This window comes from Aegilops tauschii, chromosome 5, assembly GCF_002575655.3.
Source record: "Aegilops tauschii subsp. strangulata cultivar AL8/78 chromosome 5, Aet v6.0, whole genome shotgun sequence".
NCBI lineage: Eukaryota > Viridiplantae > Streptophyta > Magnoliopsida > Poales > Poaceae > Aegilops > Aegilops tauschii.
The window spans coordinates 81,091,376-81,112,677 of record NC_053039.3 but is presented as its reverse complement, the minus strand read 5'-3'; the positions used below and the strand labels follow the sequence as shown (position 1 = coordinate 81,112,677).

Genomic DNA, 21,302 nt, shown 5'->3' with positions numbered 1-21,302 from the left:
AGACATAAAGATTGATATATTGGAAGCCTATATTTGGATATCGGAAGTGTTCCGGGTGAAATCGGGATTTTACCGGAGTACCGGGGGTTACCGGAACCCCCCGGGGGTTTAATGGGCCAAGATGGGCCTTAGTGGAGAAGAGGAGGGGGGCCAGGGCAGGCCGCGCGCCCCCTCCCCCTCTAGTCCGAATTGGACAAGGAGGGGGGGCGCCCCCCTTTCCTTCATCTCTCCCTCCTCCTTCCCCCTTCTCCTACTCCAACTAGGAAAGGAGGGAGTCCTACTCCCGGTGGGAGTAGGACTCCTCCCTGGCGCGCCTCCTCCTGGCCGTCCGCCTCTCCCCCCTTGCTCCTTTATATACGGGGGCAAGGGGGCACCTCTAGATACAACAATTGATCCCTTGGATCTCTTAGCCGTGTGCGGTGCCCCCCTCCACCATAGCCACCTCGATAATATCATAGCGGTGCTTAGGCGAAGCCCTGCGTCGGTAGAACATCATCATCGTCACCACGCCGTCGTGCTGACGGAACTCTCCCTCAAAGCTCGGCTGGATCGGAGTTCGAGGGACGTCATCGAGCTGAACGTGTGCTGAACTCGGAGGTGCCGTACGTTCGGTACTTGATCGGTCGGATCATGAAGAGGTACGACTACATCAACTGCATTGTGCTAACGCTTCCGCTTTCGGTCTACAAGGGTACGTGGACAACACTCTCCCCTCTCGTTGCTATGCATCACCATGATCCTGTGTGTGCGTAGGATTTTTTTTTGAAATTACTACGTTCCCCAATAGCAGGGTGCCAGAACAGGGCCCCGATTGGTTTTTGTTGGCTACAGAGGCTTGCGGTGGCGGAACTCCCGATCTATTGTGTTCCTCGATGTTTTTAGGGTATATGGACATATATAGGCGAAAGAAGTCGGTCAGGGGAGCCACGAGGGGCCCACGAGGGTGGGGGACGCGCCCAGGAGGGTAGGGCGCGCCTCCCTGCCTCGTGGCTTCCTCGAAGCTTCCCTGACGTCTACTCCAAGTCTCCTGGATTGCTTCCGTTCTAAAAATAACTCTCTCGAAGGTTTCATTTCGTTTGGACTCCGTTTGATATTCCTTTTCTTCGAAACACTGAAATAGGCAAGAAAACAACAATTTGGGCTGGGCCTCCGGTTAATAGGTTAGTCCCAAAAATAATATAAAAGTGTTTAGTAAAGCCCATAAACATCCAAAATAGATAATTTAATAGCATGAATACTTCATAAATTATAGATACGTTGGAGACGTATCAGTAGGTCAGCCCATCATACAGATTTAATTTTTCCTTCTCTTTATTTTCTTATTATTTTGCCCTTTCCATTTCTCTCTATATTTCATTTTATCTTACTTTTTCAGTGTTAAATACATTTTAAAATTATTTATCTATTTATTTATTCACTGCTCTAATACTTCTTTTTCATTATCCTTTTAATAGTTTTCCTTTTTTAATTTTTATCCGGGAAAAGGATGAGACAACTGTGAATTTGACTCAGGGTAACACAGGGCGACAGTGAAATTCCTTCAAGTTTCAGACAAGCGGTCAAGAAAGGAGCGGTGATGTTGAGTACAAGGAACTCTTATTTGTGATACCTAATAAGTGAGTTGTTCACTTTCATGCAGATCACTGATCGGTGTGTGATGGCGTTGAACGGATTTGGGAGCACAAAGTAGAGTAAAGAGTAACTTAATTTTGCTCGACTGTTTGACTGTGATGGATAAAGGAAGGGACTACAGTTGCAGGTGGAGTCACGTGGAGTTTGGGAGTAGCATCGGTGTTCATGGTATAATCTCAAGCCCAATGTACATAGAGGTTCAACGTATGGATGAATCCAAGGTGGTGGAAAATATTCACCAAGGTGGAGTTCGTTAGAATTACGTCGAATATTATGTACAAGGTATGTTACAATTGGACTCTAAGTCGTACGGTGTATAGATAGGATATGGTGTCGTGTTTTAATAGCACACTTGTATCCTAGGGCTCTTATATATGCGGGGATAGACACAAGATGTAACATATGCCAACATAATAGCACAGGCACGAAGGGGAGCCGGTGGTGTGTGCCGGCGCCCGGTCGATCGTGGTGCGGTATTGTAGCGTTGTCATGGGGAGGAGCACCAATAGTTAGGCCCCAGAGATGTAGCCATATCGGTGAAGCTCGTTAACAAATTTCGGTGTCATGCCTAGTGTGATTGCTTGGTCCTCGGTAGATCGACTACGCGCTTTGGATTATTCTAACAGATAGCTCCACTATTTAGCCCGTATTTCTCATTCGCCCTCTTATCACTTGGCTTTAGGGGATCTTTCTAATTAAGGTGGCATTCCAATGCGAGCTCTCAAAAGCACATGTGTTTATATCATCCCTCCACCATCGCCTTTACCTCGGCCTTTCGGATAATAACCTCATCAAAATCCTCTTTCGAAAGGTGCACCACCTCTTCCTCTGCCATTTTCATGACTAAATCCACGACAATCGCCATGTCCACGACCCTCATTGACAAGAATAAAGTCACCCCACTAAGGTTTGCTATATCATGTTCTCCGGTACCAGACTCTTCATGTCAATGCCCTATAAGACCACGAGTTCCACAAAAGATCTTACTTCTCTTATTTCACTTGGTACCATTCCCCCTTGTAATACACACAAATCTGCCTAGCCTTCTTCTGACATCAAATTTGACTCGAACCCAAACAAAAGCACCTACATATTCTACTGGTAATTGAATTTGAACTTCCTTAATTTCACCCATATCTCGTGCTCATACCTCTAATCACTTTATCATCCAAATAATTATGGAATAGCTTCAAAACACGTGCCCAGACCATGATTCTGTTAAGAATCACCGCTCGTGGATTTTCGAAACCACTGTATTCCTTAATGATCACTGCTTGATTGCAAAAAAGCCATGCCCCAATGCTCAAAGCCTTGTTCCAACCCCCTAAGCAGCCAAACTGAAGTGTAAATAGATTTGGTTTGAACCCTAACCATTGCCAGCCATCTTGCTTTAACCTCTTAAATACCTCAACCTCATCCTCTAGAAGAAATCATCACCTTCATCTTTTTTTTTTGCGGGACATCACCTTCATCTTCATGCAGATCAAGGTGCTGCAAACAGTTCCTGAACCTCTTCTTTTTAAGACCGCACCTTACTTGGTTCCCCCTCATCCTCCATGACTAGATGAGAGTCCTCAAAATCCCGTACAAACCCCACAAGAGACCCATCGCAAGAACAACAGATGGGATCCGGGGGACCCACGTAGGAATTCAGGTGGCAATACACGTGAAAACGGATCCAACAAAACTCCTGATGGCTATCGCCGCCGGAGGAACTGAGAAACCCTAGGTTTTCGCTAGAGGGGAATTTTCGCTTATGAAGAGTTTGAGCGTCAGTTAGGTTTCCAGCCAAACCTGGCCAAACGGGCCCGTCTTGTCGGGCCAGCACGATAGCCCGTGTGCCTGGCCCGTCACGGGCCGGCACGGCACGTGGTTTAGTGGGCCGTGCCTGGCACGTGGCCCGGCTAGGGCCGTGCCTGGGCTGCCTTGCCAGGCACGCGTGCCAGCCCGGCACGGCACGACTAGCGAGCGGGGAGGAGTGCCTCGTACAATCGACAGGCAAGACTAGCGGAAGGAGGGTTGTTTTGTCTAAAAAAAGACTAGCGAGCGGTGGGAGCGGCGCTTCGTACGATCGATCGATTAAAAAATTCATGCGCTAGTGCGCTCCTTTTTTTTCTTTGAGGCAACGCTAGTGCGCTCCTGGCAACGAGCAGTCGAGGGCGTCCCGTGCTTGCGTGCCTGCCGGGCCAGCGTGCCAACACGTTTAAGTCAGGGGCCGTGCCTGGGCCTCAGATGTCAGCACGCGTGCCGGCCCGGCACGGCCCGTGTACTAAGCGTGCCTGGCCGGGCCGTGCCGTGCCTGGCCCGTGTAGCTCAGGCCGGGCCGGGCCGTGCCGTGCCGGGCCGGCCCATTTGGCCATGTATATTTCCAGCACACACGACCGCGCCTTAGTCTATTGTCGTATCCAAATATCCCGTAGCTTCCGGACCTGGGCCCAAAGTTAACCCCACCTTTGGCTCCCCAGCTCTTCGTCCTTGCCGGAGTCTCGCGCCGCCGAAAACCCTCCTCCTCCCGCCGGAGCCTGCCTGCCATCTCGGGCCGAGGGAACTCTTCCTCCTCCCACCCATCCACCCGGACGCGGTTCCTCTCGCTGGTAAGGCAGCCCTAGCCGGCTAGCCCCGCGCCAAGCCGATGGACGAAACCCTAGCCGCCGAAGCCGGTGCCGCCGCCGCGACGGAGGTGAAGGCGGTCCCGGAGCGGGAGCCGGAGACGCTTGAGGAGGTCATCTCGAGGCATAGGTTAGCCCCCTGACCTTGTTCTGCTCCTCCGCGTTTTAGGCATTTACCTGAGCTGTGGATTTCGTTAATCGCCAGTAAGCTTGTTCGATGGCCGTGAGAGAGATTACGCGTTTGCTCTTGTTGATTTAGGAGGTTCGATGGTCTGAGCCATGCGTTTAGTGATAATTCTGTTCGTGCCTTAGAGGAACAAACATTGGATTTTCTCATGATTATTGATGTTTTAGTTCATTAGATTTGTTGTTTTACTTTGTCCCTGTAACAAGAGAAGCTGAGAAAGATGTCATTTTCATCTTTACTAATAATCTTGGGTTTTGCTTCTGAGCGAGCAAGTTCACAGTTTGCAGAGCTAGCATCTTATTATGTTACTAAGGCAGTGTGATTATATGTGTTTCTACATTCCCTTTTTTTCTCTCTAGTTTAATATCAGTGTTGAATTATCTAGGGCAGTTGAGATAAAATGTTTCCCTGAACCTAGATGGCTATAATTCATCTGAGGCTACTTGAACTAAAACTCTCATTAACACATGAAAATAGGTCACCAGTACAACAGTGCATATAGGTTGCACATAAGGCGTACAAGTGATGGAAGGCTGACTTTTATATCTTTCATGTAATAAATGAAACGCTAAATTTGGTGTGTTTAGCGCTTTTCACAAGAAACATACACTGGCTACATGTTGAAGGTATCAAGGAGTTCCTTCATTAATGATGATTAATGAATGATGCCTAATGCCCAATATTAGCATCCTCGTTTTACATAGTGAAGTTTTAGTTACATATAGCTGTACAATGGAAGTTTATTCTTCTTTAGATCTATTTGTGTATATGCTAATGTCATAGACCAGTGTGCCTTGCTGCTAGGGTGACTGCAACTAGCAGTACTAACACTCGGATAATTTACTCTACACTTAGCAGTAGTGTCTCGAGGAGGTCATCTTGAGGCATCAGTTAGCCTCCCTGACTTTGTTCTGGTTCTAAGCGTTTTAGGCATTTAGCTGACCTGTGGATTTGGTTAATCTTTAATTAAGCTTGCTCGTTGGCTTTGTGCGAGATGCACGGTTCTTTGTTGATTTAGGAGGTTGCAATGGTCCTAGCCATCAGCCATGTGTTTAGTGAGTATTATTGGTCCTACCTGTGAGAAAACGAAGATAGAATTTTGTCATGATTATCAGGGTTTTAGTTCACAACTTTGGTTAGTTCATTAAATTTGTCATTTTTGTTTGTCCCTGGAATAAGAGAAGCTGAGAAAGATGACATTTTCATACTCCCTCCATTCCATAATGTAGTGCATATAGATTTTTTGAGAAGTCAAACTATTTATATCTACAATACTAAATATATAAATTATGAAACTACATCTTATGATGAATCTAGTGATATATGTTTGGCATTCTAGATGTAAATGTTTTTTTCCACAAACTTAATCAAAGTTTGTGAGGTTTGACTTTTTTGAAAAATCTATATGCACTATATTATGGAACGGAGGGAGTAGTATCTCAACTTGGTACTAACTTCAGTACAAAGTTATACAAACGTTGAGACACTTATTTTGGGACGGAGGGAGTAGTATCTTGGGTTTTGCTTCTGAGCGAGCAAGTTCACAGCTCCATAGCTAACATCTCATTATGTTACCAACGCATTGTGATTATATGGGTTTCTACACTACCTTTCCGGAAACCAATACGCTCGCGCACGTTGCTACGTCGCTGTGACATCAGCATAGCAAGCATCCGGTTTTGCATGACCGATCAACGGTTGAGAGCCCGTCACGTGCTATGGACAGGTGCAGCATGTTGGCACGTTATCTTAACCGTTCTAGTTTCCCTATCAGAGTTGCATTGAACTATCGAGAGAAATTGAGATAACATGTTTCCCTGTACCTAGATGGCAATAATTCCTCTTACGCTACTTGAAATAAAACTCTCATTAACACATGAAAATAGGTCACCAGTATAACAGTGCATGTAAGTTGCACATAAGGCATGCGATGGAAGCCTGACTACTATGTCTTTCACGTAATAAATGCAACACTATATTTGATCTGTTAAGCGCTTTTCACAGGAAACATACACCAGATACATCTTTAAGGTATCTAGGAGTTCCTTCATTGATGATGATTAATGAATGAGGCATTGTGCTACTACTATAAGCGTTTTCGTTTATTATGGTGAAGTTTTAGTTAAATACAGCCATACAGTGCAAGTTTCTCCCTCTTTAGGTGTATCCGGTATATGCTGCAGTATGTCATAGACCAGTGTGCCTTGCTGCTAGGGTGACTGCAACCTGGCAGTAGTAACATTCGTTTCTGTACAGGACTACTGAAATTGCTTAGACACTGGAATATTTCATGTGTTGAAATACAATAGTTAATTCTGTTCAAATTCTAAATTTGAGATGATGTCATTTTAAGTTATTTGCCATCAACTCTCTTATTTTAAACCAACTAATTTGAAGGATAATGGATGATTTTGTTATTAGGGTGAGCACCCGTAAGAGTTCTTGGTTTTGCTTTAGTTACCCTGTTGAAAATTGTAACAATTTGTCAAAAATGAATAAATAAATGTAATTTATTTGTACTTTCTTTTCATTGTTAAATTGTGCTTGTGTAGTTCACCTCGCATCCTTAATTATTTTCCTGGTATGTCTAAGAACGATTACTTTTTATATATGTAACAGGAAGGAGAAATCCAAACTCCAGGATAAGGAAACAAGTCTGAAGAAAGCAGCTGCCAAAGGCAGCAAAGCTGAGCAGAAGGCCAAGAAAAAGCAGGTCGAGGAAGAGATATCGCGCCTCTCAGCTGCATTAGAGGCGAAACATGCTGCAGAGCTTGCTTCTTTTGGGTACAAACCTGCAGAAAGCTCTGAAAAGGGGAACCTCGACACCTTAGTGAAGGCCATAGCTGGCGTTTCTGTTTCTAGCAATGCAGATTCTGCGAAGCCGGGGAAGGCTGCAAAACGGCGAGAGAAGAAGGCAAAGGAAGAAGCTGCTCGAGAGCAGCGAATTCAAGAAGAACAAACCAATATTGTCAGTGATCGCATGTTAGAAGACGAGAAACTTGGAAGGAGGCTTGAGCCCTTGGGGCTGACCATTCATGAGATAAAGCCAGACGGCCATTGCTTGTACCGTGCTATCGAGAACCAGCTGTCACTCCATTCCAAGGGCACTACACAGTACAATCACCAGGAGCTGCGGCAAATGACAGCCAAGTATATGAGAGAGCATGCCGCAGATTTCCTCCCATTTTTCCTATCGGAGGGCAAAGCCGAGTCTGGGCCAGACCCCTCGGAGAGTTTCGAAAAGTACTGCGAGGAGATGGAGTCCACCGCTGCTTGGGGCGGGCAACTCGAGCTTGGTGCTCTGACGCACTGCCTAAAGAAGCACATTGTCATATACTCTGGCTCCTTTCCAGATGTAGAAATGGGCAAAGAATACAACAAGTCAGGACCAGGAGGTGACCCTAGCATCAGGCTTTCCTACCACAGGCATGCCTATGGCCTCGGCGAGCACTACAACTCAGTGATCCCCACTGAGTTATCTTGAGTCAGGAAACCTAGATGTACTTGGCCTGTATTTACCCATGAGAAGTCTTTCTGGTCATTCTCTGGTTGAGTGTACCAAATCATAGAATATGTTTAAATGGGATTTTACTTCCCAAACAATTTTGCCTGTAAAACAGTTTTGTTTACTTATTTTGCTGTGGCTGCGTACTGTGTTGATTCTTCTCATCAGCTATACTTTGTTTCCTTCCTACAAATTACTGATATGCATTTGCCTTTCTGTACTTCTTGTTTGCTTTATAGAAAGGCAAAGGCAATCAGCATTGTCATTGTTATTTTGGGTTGGCTTGTAGCTAATTACCAACTTCTATTTGATTCAGTTTGCTGCAATCAGAAATCATAGATTGGCGGGGACAGTATGCATGATCCTGGACAAACAGTAAAATTGTTATTAGTTGTTTAAAAATTACGAAATATTTGAATCTTTTTACAACATGCATGTCCCTATCTTCTATGAAATGGCATATATTGTGATCTGAAAAAAGACATCAATAGTATTTGACAAGCCAGTATTCTTTTGACAGGTACTCCCAACGTATGAGCGATGAAACAAATGTTGGAGATATAGGTGGAGAACAAACACCAATGCAGGTAAATGGTCACATCTCAAATACCTCGAGGCCATTGTGGCACAGGCAACCATGACATGTCACGCAAGTTTCAAGTAACCTCATCTAGAAACAGAAGTTTCAAGTAACCATGTTGCCTGCAGAAGTGCAGACTATGCCATTATGCATGCATGTGTATAGCTGAAGCTGGCAACAGCAATGCAGGTGCTACACTGATGGACCAGGTTTCTGAGGAACATTGATGTGATTTTTTAGGGCATGCGAAAGCTGATGATAACATGCAGATCATGGTGAAATCAAAAATACAAATGACCTAGAGAACAACGGCATCTTAATTAGATGCATTTCAGTCACTGGTCCGAGATCTCAAGGAACCAAAAACACTTTGCCGTGTGAGACATGCAAGACAGGCATACTCACATGTGGCTCCAACACGATCTGTGCTAACCTCACTTGACCGCTGGACCTGACCGTAACTTTCACTCTCATCAAACATGGAAGGTTCTGAAGACTCCATGACAAGTAGGTCTTCATTCTTTTTTTCTCGTTAAGATGTACTAGTACGCAATGGACACAGCTACCCCACTGACAGATACATTCAGGGCCAGAGGTGTGACTATTTAAAGTGCTGTTACAACTTACAAGCGCAGCACAGAACCAGAGCCAATTCCTAGCATAGCCATGGAGCCACCCTTGTCTTCCAAAATGTTTGCCTCTCTCACCATAATACTGATGATGGCTACCTCCGTCGCCCTTGTCTCGGCCGCCTCGCTTGGAAAACAAGCAGGAGCACTCCTTGCTTGGAAAGCCACCCTCAGCAACCATAGCCAAGTCTCCCTGCAATCATGGGGAAACATGTCGTCAGCGCCTTGTAGTTGGCGTGGAATCCGATGCGCTGCACCGTACAACGCGACGACACCGGCATCGGCGCCGGCCGGTTATCACCGGTGTCTCTCTACGGGGTTGAAGCTAAGAGGGTCGCTGGAGTCCATGGACTTCTCGTCCTTGAGTACCTTGGCGACCCTCGACCTCTCGCACAACGAGCTCGCTGGGAGCATTCCTTCAAGTATAGAGCATCTTAGAGAGCTCCATGCTCTACTTCTGCACGGCAATCAGATAAGAGGCTCAATTCCACCTGCTTTAGCAAACCTCACAAAACTCACAACCCTGCGTCTTTCCGATAATAAGCTTGTAGGATCAGTTCCTCTAGAAATTGGGAGTTTAGGGATGCTGAAAGAGCTCAGTATTAGTGTAAACCAACTAGAAAATTATATTCCAACTAGTATAGGAAACTTGACACAGTTGACAACTCTTCATCTTAATACTAACAAGTTCATCGGACCCATCCCTCGGGTAATAAGGAATTTGGTAAACCTGGAGGATTTGCAACTCGGATTGAACAAACTTACAGGATCCATACCAGCATACTTGGGAAATTTGACTAAGCTCACGGCCTTGTATCTCTGGGATAACAACTTGTCTGGCCACATCCCTGAAGAACTAGGTCGTTTGATCAACTTGGAGGAATTGGGGCTTTCTCACAACACACTAACAGGCCACATCCCTCCAGAACTAGGTCGTTTGATCAGCTTAGAGAAATTGGGGCTTTCTGAAAACACACTAACAGGTTATATTCCAACTAGTATAGGAAACTTGACACAGTTGACAACTCTTCTTCTTCATGCTAACAAGTTCATCGGAACCATCCCTCGGGATATAAGGAATTTGGTAAACCTGGAGGGATTGCATCTCGGATTGAACAAACTTACAGGATCCATACCAGCATACTTAGGAAATTTGACTAAACTCACGGCCTTGTATCTCTGGGATAACAACTTGTCTGGCCACATCCCCGAAGAACTAGGTCGTTTGATCAACTTGGAGGAATTGGGGCTTTCTACCAACACACTAACAGGCCACATCCCTCCAGAACTAGGTCGTTTGATCAACTTAGAGAAATTGGGGCTTTATGAAAACACACTAACAGGCCACATCCCTCCAGAACTAGGTCGTTCGATCAACTTGGAGATATTGTGGCTTGATGACAACACATTAACAGGTCCCATCCCAAATAGCATAGGGAATTTGACTAAGGTCACTTCCATAGATTTATTTTTGAACCAACTTTCTGGACACATTCCTCCAGAAATTGGCAGGTTAACGAGATTGGCTTGGTTCCAAGCTTCTCATAACAACCTCTCTGGTGACTTGCCATCGGGTATTTGTGGGAGAGGCCAGCTGAAGTATTTCACCGTCGATGGCAACAACTTGGTTGGTCCCTTGCCTACAAGCTTGCTAAGCTGTAGAAGCCTAATAAGAGTTCGCCTTGAGGGAAATCAGCTCGAAGGAGATATCTCCAAGATGGGAGTTCATCCGAATCTTGTCTATATTGATATCAGTGCAAATAGACTATTTGGTCAACTTTCTGAAAGTTGGGGTGAGTGCCGCAACCTTACCATGTTGCGTGCCTCAAACAACAAGATCACTGGATTCATACCACGAAGCATAGGGCAATTATCATTGTTGCGGATACTTGATGTTTCCTCAAATAAACTTGAAGGACAAATTCCACCAGAAATTGGTGGTCTATCGGGATTGTTCAATCTGAGCCTTGGTAATAACTTGCTTCAGGGAAGTTTTCCACAAGTAATTGGAACATTAAAAGAATTGGCGTCATCATCCCGCGCTCCGTGGAGACGGAGGAGGCCGAGATGATGCTGCGCCGTGCGATGGTCGTCTCCATCACCGGAGACAGACCAGCGGTCGCCGCCCGCGACGTCGAGAGCGTCATGTACGCATCCTTCGACCTCCTCCCCGGCGACTTCACCATCCACGCGCACTGCCCCGAGGACTTCCTCCTCATCTTCGCCACCAGAGAGCTCATGGACCGCCTCTCCGGCGACCACTTCATCAACGGCCCCGGGTTCACTCTCGCGCTCCGCCCGTGGAACAAGCTCGCCCACGCACAACTCGGCTCCCTGGACTGCAGCGTCGAGCTCGAGCTCCGCGGCATTCCAGCGCAGGCATGGCATCTGTCCACCGCCGAGCATCTCCTCGGCACCAGCTGCTGGATTGAGCGACTCCACCCGAACACGCGCTCCCGCGCTGACCTCGCCACCTTCTGCCTCACCGCGCGCACGTGCGACCCCGCGAGCATCCGCCAGGCGGCCATCCTGGAGATCGTCGAGCCCGTCCCCTCCCGCAACCGCGCCCGCGACCGCACCCTCTCGCCGGCCATGCGCACCCTCATCTACCCGGTCCCCATCATGCTCGCCTCGGCCACACCTCGCCGGCCGGCGCAGCCTCCCGCCCGCAACGGCCCCGGCCCGAGCGATGACGACGCACTGGACGGCAATGAAGGAGGCATCGGTCGCGAGCATGCCGCGGGACGCAGCCGCGGCCGCCGCCGTGGGCGCAAGCGCCGGCGCTCCTCCGCCGCCACCGACGGCCACGCGGATGGCATGGCTGTCGACTCCGCGATCTGTCGCATGTCCAGTCACCGTGGCCGCGCCGATGGCATCGCCGTCGACGCTGGATGGTGCCAACCTCGCCGTCGTACGGCCGGCGCGGCAATGCCCTCGAGGCGAACACGCATGATGGACCCCTGGCCTGCTACTGGGGGCCCTTGGGCCCTCGTCGCTTTCCGAAAAGGGGAAAGCGTCGGGGAAAGAAAAGGCTGGCGGCCTGCGAAAGATGGACCCCCTACGCCACCACTGTCCTCCCGCCCCGAGACCCGCACCCCGCCACCCATCAGCTCGACAACTGGCCGATGGCCATTGGCTCTGCCCTCCTCCAACCCTGCCCCAACCAGCCCGCCCATGTCGCCTCCCCCACTTGGGGCGGGCCACACGATGACGGCACCGGATGAGGCAAGCCACGACATGCATGGAGATCAGGATAACCCTGTGGTTGGCCAATCGCTGGCTAGCATGGTGCCAGACCCCCAGCCTTCGACGCCTGCAGTTGCTCCGCTGTCGGGGCAAAGCAGCACTCTGTCGCTATCCCCCCTGGCGCTGCTGTGCTCGCTGCTGACCGGCCCACGGACCGAATCTCTGCCCTGGCGACCCCCGCACCGACAGCTGGACCAATACTGGAGCAACGGGAGGATCCCGCGGGGCCCCTACCATGCATGGACGTGCCAGCCACGCCCCGGTCAGCTGCCGAGACGCCACACCCACCCGAGGCCCAACATGAGGCCCATCATGGCGCAGGGCAGATGGAGGCCCATCTTGGGGACGTGCAGGCGACGACCCAACATGGAGGCACGCACATGACGCATTCTGTCGAGCCCAATGCCACGTCGCCGCTCCCGCCCGCACGCTTCGCCTCCCCCCAATCACCCTTCGCCGCTCCCGCCCACGCGCGCCGGCGCCCACCTCCTGGACTCTGGGAGACTTCCTCGCCGCCGCCACCAAACAGATCGATGCCGCCCTCCCACCCCCCGGCAGACGCCCGCGACGCGTACCTCCCAACTTCACCCCGCGGCGTGGATGCTCGGCTGCATCCCCGACCTGCAAATCCGCAGCCCCGCCAACGGCTGAGCGACGCTCGCAGATCCACATCCTGCGCACCCTGGGCATCGTCGGGGTCGATCAGAGGATCACATCGGCCAAGATGAAGGCGTACGAAGGCCTCTTCGCCACGCCCATCCCTCTGCCCATCCTCTCGGCCATCGCAGCGCTGGTCGATCGCGAGCTCCCCGCGGATCCCACGATTGCGCCGATCACCACGGTGGTCGCCGGCAGCCCGATTGAGGCATGACCGCGCCCCCGCGCCCCTCTGTCGACCTCTTCTCCATGGATCACGAGCCAAAGATCCTCATCTGGAATGTGCGCGGCCTCAACGCGCGTGCCCGCCGCACCACCATTCGCTCACTTGTTGTAACTGCTAATGCGTCCATCGTTTGCCTCCAAGAAACAAAGATGGCTTTGGTTTGCTCGTCGACAGTCCTCGAAGCACTCGGCTCGGAATTCAACGACTATGTTTACCTCCCCGCGGACGGCACCCGTGGCGGCATCTTGCTAGCCTGGAAAAGCAGGGAGGTGGCCATCTCGGACCCTGAGTTCACGTCAAACACATTGACGACCAAGGTGTCTACCCCCTCCGGCGCGGGCACGCCGTGGTGGATCACCGTGGTCTATGGGCCGCAGCTCGACGCCGACAAGATCGCCTTCCTACAGGAGCTACGCGACGTCCGGGCGGCTTGCGATGGTCCTTGGATGCTTTGCGGCGATTTCAACCTCATCTACCGTGACGAAGACAAGAGCAATGACAACCTCAATCGCCGCATGATGGGTCGGTTCCGGTGTACTATCAACGACCTCGCGCTCAAAGAGGTCTACCTCAACGGCCGGCGTTTCACGTGGTCCAACGAGCAGTCACCCCCAACCCTGGTGCACCTCGACCGCGTCCTCTGTACCCCCGACTGGGAGGAACTGCATGGGGAGTGCCACCTCCGATGCCTCGCCTCCGTTGTTTCCGATCACAGCCCCTTGCTGCTTGATTGCAAACCGGTGCCGCCAGGTCATCGATGATTCCACTTCGAGGAATTCTGGACGCGATTGGATGGATTCCACGACATCGTGGCGGGTGCCTGGCACTATGTCCACAACGACGACCCCTTCCGGCGGCTCATGTGGCGCATGCAAATCACCGCGCGCAAGCTCACTAGCTGGAGCACGCGAATCGTTGGCAACGTTCGCCTCAAGCTTGCAATCTCTAGGGAGCTCCTTCTCAGGCTTGACACGGCGTAGGAGAGCCGACCCCTGTCCCCGCACGAAGACTGGCTCCGGCGGTAGATCAAGGCCTCCTACCTCGGCCTTGCCTCTCTCGAGCGCACCATCGCCCGACAGCGCGCCCGCATCGCGACTCTCAAAGACGGCGACGCCAGTACCTCATTCTTCCACCGGCAATGCTGTCGGATGTGGGGTTCCGGCAAAACCCTTAAGGTTCGAACTCTGGGGTGCGCGCGAAGTTCTTTCCCTCCTACCGATCTACGCCCTGGCTCACTAAGATCTCGCGGACGAACTCGACGAACTCACAGCACAAGGGACACAAGATTTATACTGGTTCGGGCCACCGTTGTGGTGTAATACCCTACTCCAGTGTGTGGTGGTGGATTGCCTCTTGGGCTGATGATGAATAGTACAAGTGGAAGAACAGCCTCCTGAGGTTGAGGTGCTCTTGTGCCCTTCGAACTTGTGGGGGTCAGAACTCGATGCCTACTACTGTGGTGGCTAGACCTATTTATAGAGGCCCTGGTCCTCTTCCCAAATATTGAGCGGGAAGGGAGCCAACAACGGCGGGCGATTTGAAAGGGGACAACTAGTACAAGCTATCCTGACAAAAGTGGTCTTCGCCTGCAAAAGGCTCTGGTGGTGACGCCGTCTTGGGCTCCATGGTGACCTCCGTCTTGCCGTCCTGCTGGTCTTGGTCTTGTTGCACCGATATGGAAACCTTTGCCTGATGCCTCGGTACTCCGCGCCTGTGCCAGCTGCCTCCTTAGCACCAAAGAAGAAACAAGGGCGCTCCGCGCGCTGGCGCCCGCCTGGTGTAGATCGTCACGGCTCACGTCACGCGAGCCTCGCGAGGTTTGCCCCGCCTTGATATCTCCGCTCCTCGCAAGCCTGCCTGGGGAGGCTGCTCCGGAGGAGGCCTTGCGTCGTCCGCCTCGCGAGGCTTGGCCCCTCGCGAGGGTCTTGAATGCCTTATCGATGAAGATGGGCCGTACGGCCTTCTAGCATAGCCACGCCGTGGGCCGCAGGCAGGCAAGTCTGGGGACCCCCGTTCCCACAACGCCGACAGTAGCCCCCGGGCCCAAGGTGCGCTCGGGCTTGGCTTCGAGGCGAAGCCAAAGGTCAAGTACGGAGCGCCGCATGCCCCAAAAGCCTGCGGCCCCGGTTGACACGTGGCGGTTGATTGGACGTGGGCGTCTCCGCTTCCCCACGCTGCCTCGGCAACTGTTCGACTTGACAAGTCCCCGCGACATGCAAGGAAAACCATCACTACCTGTGATCGTGGGAGGCGCCGGTTGGCCTTCTTTCGCTATAAATGGGGAGGGGGGCGGAGCCCCCGTCGCCCATCTCTTCCTTGCTCGTTTGCTCCTTCCTCCTCGCTCCATTGCTAGCAGCGCCACCTATGGTGCCACGAAGGAAGTTCTCCGCCGCCGAGAAGGGGAAAACCCCTCGTGAGGGACCCGGCTCCCCGGCGCCCAAGCGCGGACGCGGCCGTCCGCGCAAGCACGTCACGACCCCCGACGCGGCCCACCGTCGTGGCGGCGCCACGGCACACGGAGGGGGTCGCCCCAGCCATGGCGGTCCAGTTGACGATGGGAGGCGTGCCATGGTGGCGCGGCCTCCCCGTCCGCGCTTCCATTCGGCGGAAGTGTCGCCGGAGTTCGTCGTCTGGTCGGAGAACCAGGCCGGCAATTGGCTCCAGCTTCCGCGCTTCTTCGTCGACGAACTGCCGGCCCTTGGTCCAGGCGGGCTCTGGTTGCAGGCGGATGGTTGCTGCAACAAGTCCTCTTGGGTCACGGTCGAGGCTTCCGCCGCGGGCAACATAGCCCTGGCCCGCGGCTGGCAGACGTTCGCACGTGCGCGCGGCCTGGGCAGGCGGTGCACCCTCCACTTCAAGTTCGATGGCGACGCGACCCTCTACGTGAGGGTGTTCGGGGAAGACGGGCGCCGCGCCGGGTGCTGCCCCGAGGCGAACGACGGCGAGGAGGTGCTCGGCCTTGGCGACGGTCGCGACGAGGATGAGGGCGAGCCCGCCCTCGATGGCGACCGTGTCTCGTCCAGCTACGGCGGCTCTTCCCCCGGTGACAACTCCAGCTGTGGTGGCTACGACCAGCCGCCGTGCCCGCTTTGAAGGCGGCAACGGGTCGTCTCGTCGCCGCGCCTCCGTGAAGCGCGAGGAGGGGTCTGGCTAGGCTCGGGATGTCGCTAGGGGCCTGCCTCCGTGGATCGTTGCAACGCTGCTTTTGTTTTGCTCTTTTCCTGCATAAAAAATGAAACCAGTATGGGCCCAGAGGGGCGTGTACCGAACTATGGTTCCTTGGTTATTGCACTATGCGCGTTGTTCCCGTGCCGTGTTGTTATTCTGCGCAAAGATAACTTAACCTGGTGTATTCGGGACGCCCTCTTCCTTACGAGGTGTTTGTGTCCTCGTGTCCATCTTGACTTGGTGGCCTGTGTTCGCTCAGGAACTGCAAAAATTCGTTAGGAGGTGCGCTAAAAGATTTGCCGTTCACCCAAGCCTTGACCTGGCGCTTTGTATCGCGGTACCCGAGGGGCACGGACTAGGAGAGGTGCGCCAGTTTTTGGGCTCGAACGAGGGTGGCTCGCGAGAAGGCAGAGAGGAGAAAAACGCTCGCGAGGGCACCAGCCTAGCCCCTCGCGAGGTATGCGAGAGAGAGAACACGAGCGAATCAGAGCCAGCAAATGCAGTAAGAGACGAGGGAATCGAATCAGCGAGGAACACCAAAGGCAAACTTCTATTAAGGAAAAGCGAGCCAACTACGGAAAGCAAATGAAAAGCCGCGTCCGGCACCTAATCTAGTCTTCGAGTCTTCTCACCAGCGCGGAGCTAAGTGCTGCCACTAGGCGTGGGAGGGAGCCCCAGGGCCTGAGGCCCGCACCCCTGAGACTCCGGGGTGTGTACAGCCCCACTCATTATTACGTGAGAGTGTCACGGGCGGCGATTCTTCACAGGCACCGGGCCTTCTTCACAGGCTCTGGGCCTTTCTTCACAGGCTCTGGGCCTTGCTTCATGGGTAGAACTTCTGGAGGTGCTAGATGTTCCAGGCGTTCTGGATAGGTATCCCGTCCTGTGTCTCCAGGCGCACGGCGCCAGGTCTGGAGATGTGGACGACCTTGAACGGGCCCTCCCACTGTTGGGGATCGTTGCAGAAATTAAAAATTTTCTACGCATCACCAAGATCAATCTATGGAGCTTACTAGCAACGAGAGGTGAGTGCATCTTCATACCTTTGAAGATCACGATGCGGAAGCGTTGCAAGAACACGGTCGGTGGAGTCGTACACGAAGCGATTCAGATTGTGGCCGAATCCGATCTAAGCACTGAACAACGGTGCCTCCGCGTTCAACACACGTGCAGCCCGGTGACGTCTCCCGCGCCTTGATCCAGCAAGGAGAGAGGGAGAGGTTGGGGAAGACTCCGTCCAGCAGCAGCACGATGGCGTGGTGGTGGTGGAGGAGCGTGGCACTCCAGCAGGGCTTCGCCAAGCATTGCGAGAGACGAGGAGGGAGAGGGGTAGGGCTGCGCCAAGAGAGAGGGAGACTCGTGTCTCTGGCAGCCCCAAAACCCCCACTATATATAGGGGGAGGGGAGGGGCTGCGCCCCCATCTAGGGTTCCCCCCTAGGGGTGGCGGCCAGCTCTAGATGCATCTAGGGGGCGGCCAGAGGGGCAGAGAGGGGGGGGGGGGCGCACCCTAGGTGGGCTTTAGGCCCATCTGAGCCTAGGGTTTCCCCTTCTCCCCTTCCCTGCGCCTTGGGCCTCTTGTGGGAGGCGCACCAGCCCAGCTAGGGGCTGATCCCTTCCCACACTTGGCCCACGCAGGCCTCCGGGGCTGGTGACCCCTCCCGGTAGACCCCCGAACCCTTCCGGTGGTCCCGGTACGTTACCGATAACGCCCAGAACACTTCCGGTGTCCAAAACGGGACTTCCCATATATAAATCTTTACCTCCAGACCATTCCGGAACTCCTCGTGACGTCCGGGATCTCATCCAGGACTCCGAACAACATTCGGTAACCACGTACATCTATTCCCTATAACCCTAGCATCATCAAACCTTAAGTGTGTAGACCCTACGGGTTCGGGAACTATGCAGGCATGACTGAGACATCTCTCCGGCCAATAACCAACAGCGGGATCTGGATACCCATGTTGGCTCCCACATGTTCCACGATGATCTCATCGGATGAACCACGATGTCAAGGATTCAATCAATCCTATATACGATTCCCTTTGTCTACCGGTATAGCACTTGCCCGAGATTCGATCGTCGGTATACCAATACCTTGGTCAATCTCATTACGGCAAGTCTCTTTACTCATTCCGTAACACATCATCCCGTGACCAACCCCTTATTCACATTGAGCTCATTACGATGATGTCTTACCGAGTGGGCCCAGAGATACCTCTCCGTCATACGGAGTGACAAATCCCAGTCTCGATTCGTGCCAACCCAACCGATACTTTCAGGGATACCCGTAGTGTACCTTTATAGCCACCCAGTTACGTTGTGACATTTGGCACACCCAAAGTACTCCTACGGTATCCGAGAGTTGCACAATCTCATGGTCTAAGGAAAAGATACTTGACAATAGAAAAGCTTTAGCAGACGAACTACACGATCTTGTGCTATGCTTAGGATTGGGTCTTGTCCATCACATCATTCTCCTAATGATGTGATCCCGTTATCAATGACATCCAATGTCCATGGTTAGGAAACCGTAACCATCTATTGATCAACGAACTAGTCAACTAGAGGCTCACTAGGGACATGTTGTGGTCTATGTATTCACACATGTATTACGATTTCCGGATAACACAATTATAACATGAACAATAGACAATTATCATGAACAAGGAAATATGATAATAACCATTTTATTATTGTCTCTAGGGCATATTTCCAACAGTCTCCCACTTGCACTAGAGTCAATAACCTAGTTACATTGTGATGAATCGCACACCCATACAGTTCTGGTGTTGACCACGTTTTGCGCGTGAAGAGGTTTAGTCAACGGATCTGCAACATTCAGGTCCGTATGCACTTTATAAATCTCTATGTCTCCATCTTGAACATTTTCACGAATGGAGTTGAAGCGACGCTTGATATGCCTGGTCTTCTTGTGAAACCTGGGCTCCTTGGCAAGGGCAATAGCTCCAGTGTTGTCACAGAAGAGAGTCATCGGGCCCGAAGCATTGGGAATAACTCCTAGGTCAGTAATGAACTCCTTCATCCAGATTGCTTCATGTGCTACCTCCGAGGCTGGCATGTACTCCGCTTCACATGTAGATCCCGCCACAACGCTTTGCTTGCAACTGCACCAGCTTACTGCCCCACCATTCAAAATATACATGTATCCGGTTTGTGACTTGGAGTCATCCAGATCTGTGTCGAAGCTAGCATCGACGTAGCCCTTTACGACAAGCTCTTCGTCACCTCCATAAACGAGAAACATATCCTTAGTCCTTTTCAGGTACTTCAGGATATTCTTGACCGCTGTCAAGTGTTCCATGCCGGGATTACTTTGGTACCTTCCTACCAAACTTACGGCAAGGTTTACATCAGGTCGGGTACACAACATGGCATACATAATAGACCCTATGGCCGAGGCATAGGGGATGACACTCATCTTTTCTCTATCTTCTGCCGTGGTCGGGCATTGAGCCGCGCTCAATCTCACACCTTGCAATACAGGCAAGAAACCCTTCTTGGACTGATCCATATTGAACTTCTTCAATATCTTGTCAAGGTATGTGCTTTGTGAAAGACCAATGAGGCTTCTCGATCTATCTCTATAGATCTTGATGCCTAATATATAAGCAGCTTCTCCAAGGTCCTTCATTGAAAAACACTTATTCAAGTAGGCCTTTATGCTTTCCAAGAGTTCTATATCATTTCCCATCAATAGTATGTCATCCACATACAATATGAGAAATGCTATAGAGCTCCCACTCACTTTCTTGTAAACACATGCTTCTCCATAAATCTGCGTAAACCCAAACGTTTTGATCATCTCATCAAAACGAATGTTCCAACTCCGAGATGCTTGCACCAGCCCATAGATCGAGCGTTGGAGCTTGCATAACTTGTCAGCATTCTTAGGATCGACAAAACCTTCCGGCTGCATCATATACAATTCTTCCTTAAGGAAACCATTAAGGAATGCCGTTTTGACGTCCATCTGCCATATCTCATAATCATAGAATGCGGCAATTGCTAACATGATTCGGACAGACTTCAGCTTCGCTACGGGTGAGAAGGTCTCATCGTAGTCAACCCCTTGAACTTGTCGATAACCCTTAGCGACAAGCCGAGCTTTATAGATGGTCACATTGCCATCTGCGTTGTCTTCTTCTTAAAGATCCATTTATTTTCTATGGCTCGCCGATTATCGGGCAAGTCCGTCAAAGTCCATACTTTGTTTTCATACATGGATCCTATCTCGGATTTCATGGCTTCAAGCCATTTATTGGAATCTGGGCTCGCCATCGCTTCTTCATAGTTCGAAGGTTCACCGTTGTCTAACAACATTATTTCTAGGACAGGGTTGCCATACCATTCTGGCGTGGAACGTGTCCTTATGGACCTACGAAGTTCAGTAGTAACTTGATCCGAAGTTCCTTGATCATCATTATTAACTTCCTCTCTAGTCAGTGCATGCACCACATAAACATTTTCTTGAGCTGCGCTACTTTCCGGTTCAAGAGGCAGTACTTCATCAAGTTCTACTTTCCTCCCACTTACTTCTTTCGAGAGAAACTCTTTCTCTAGAAAGGATCCATTCTTGGCAACAAAGATCTTGCCTTCGGATCTGAGGTAGAAGGTATACCCAATAGTTTCCTTAGGGTATCCCATGAAGACGCATTTTTCTGACTTGGGTTCGAGCTTTTCAGGTTGAAGTTTCTTGACATAAGCATCGCATCCCCAAACTTTCAGAAACGGCAGCTTAGGTTTCTTCCCGAACCATAATTCATACGGTGTCGTCTCAACGGATTTCGACGGAGCCCTATTTAAAGTGAATGCGGCAGTCTCTAAAGCATAACCCCAAA

At 51.2% G+C, this 21,302-nt stretch overlaps 1 protein-coding gene and 1 pseudogene across 1 annotated transcript; both read left to right on the top strand.

Annotated features, from left to right (window-relative positions):
* Positions 1-4,032: 4,032 nt before the first annotated feature.
* Positions 4,033-8,061, top strand: LOC109736721 (OVARIAN TUMOR DOMAIN-containing deubiquitinating enzyme 5). The gene is made up of 2 exons (XM_020295930.4): positions 4,033-4,371; positions 7,048-8,061. The coding sequence occupies exons 1-2, from the start codon at positions 4,265-4,267 to the stop codon at positions 7,910-7,912; spliced, it is 972 nt and encodes a 323-aa protein (XP_020151519.1). The 5' UTR covers positions 4,033-4,264; the 3' UTR covers positions 7,913-8,061.
* Positions 8,062-9,488: 1,427 nt separating this feature from the next.
* LOC109736718 (uncharacterized) overlaps positions 9,489-21,302 on the top strand; it is a 37,331-nt pseudogene continuing 25,517 nt past the window's right edge.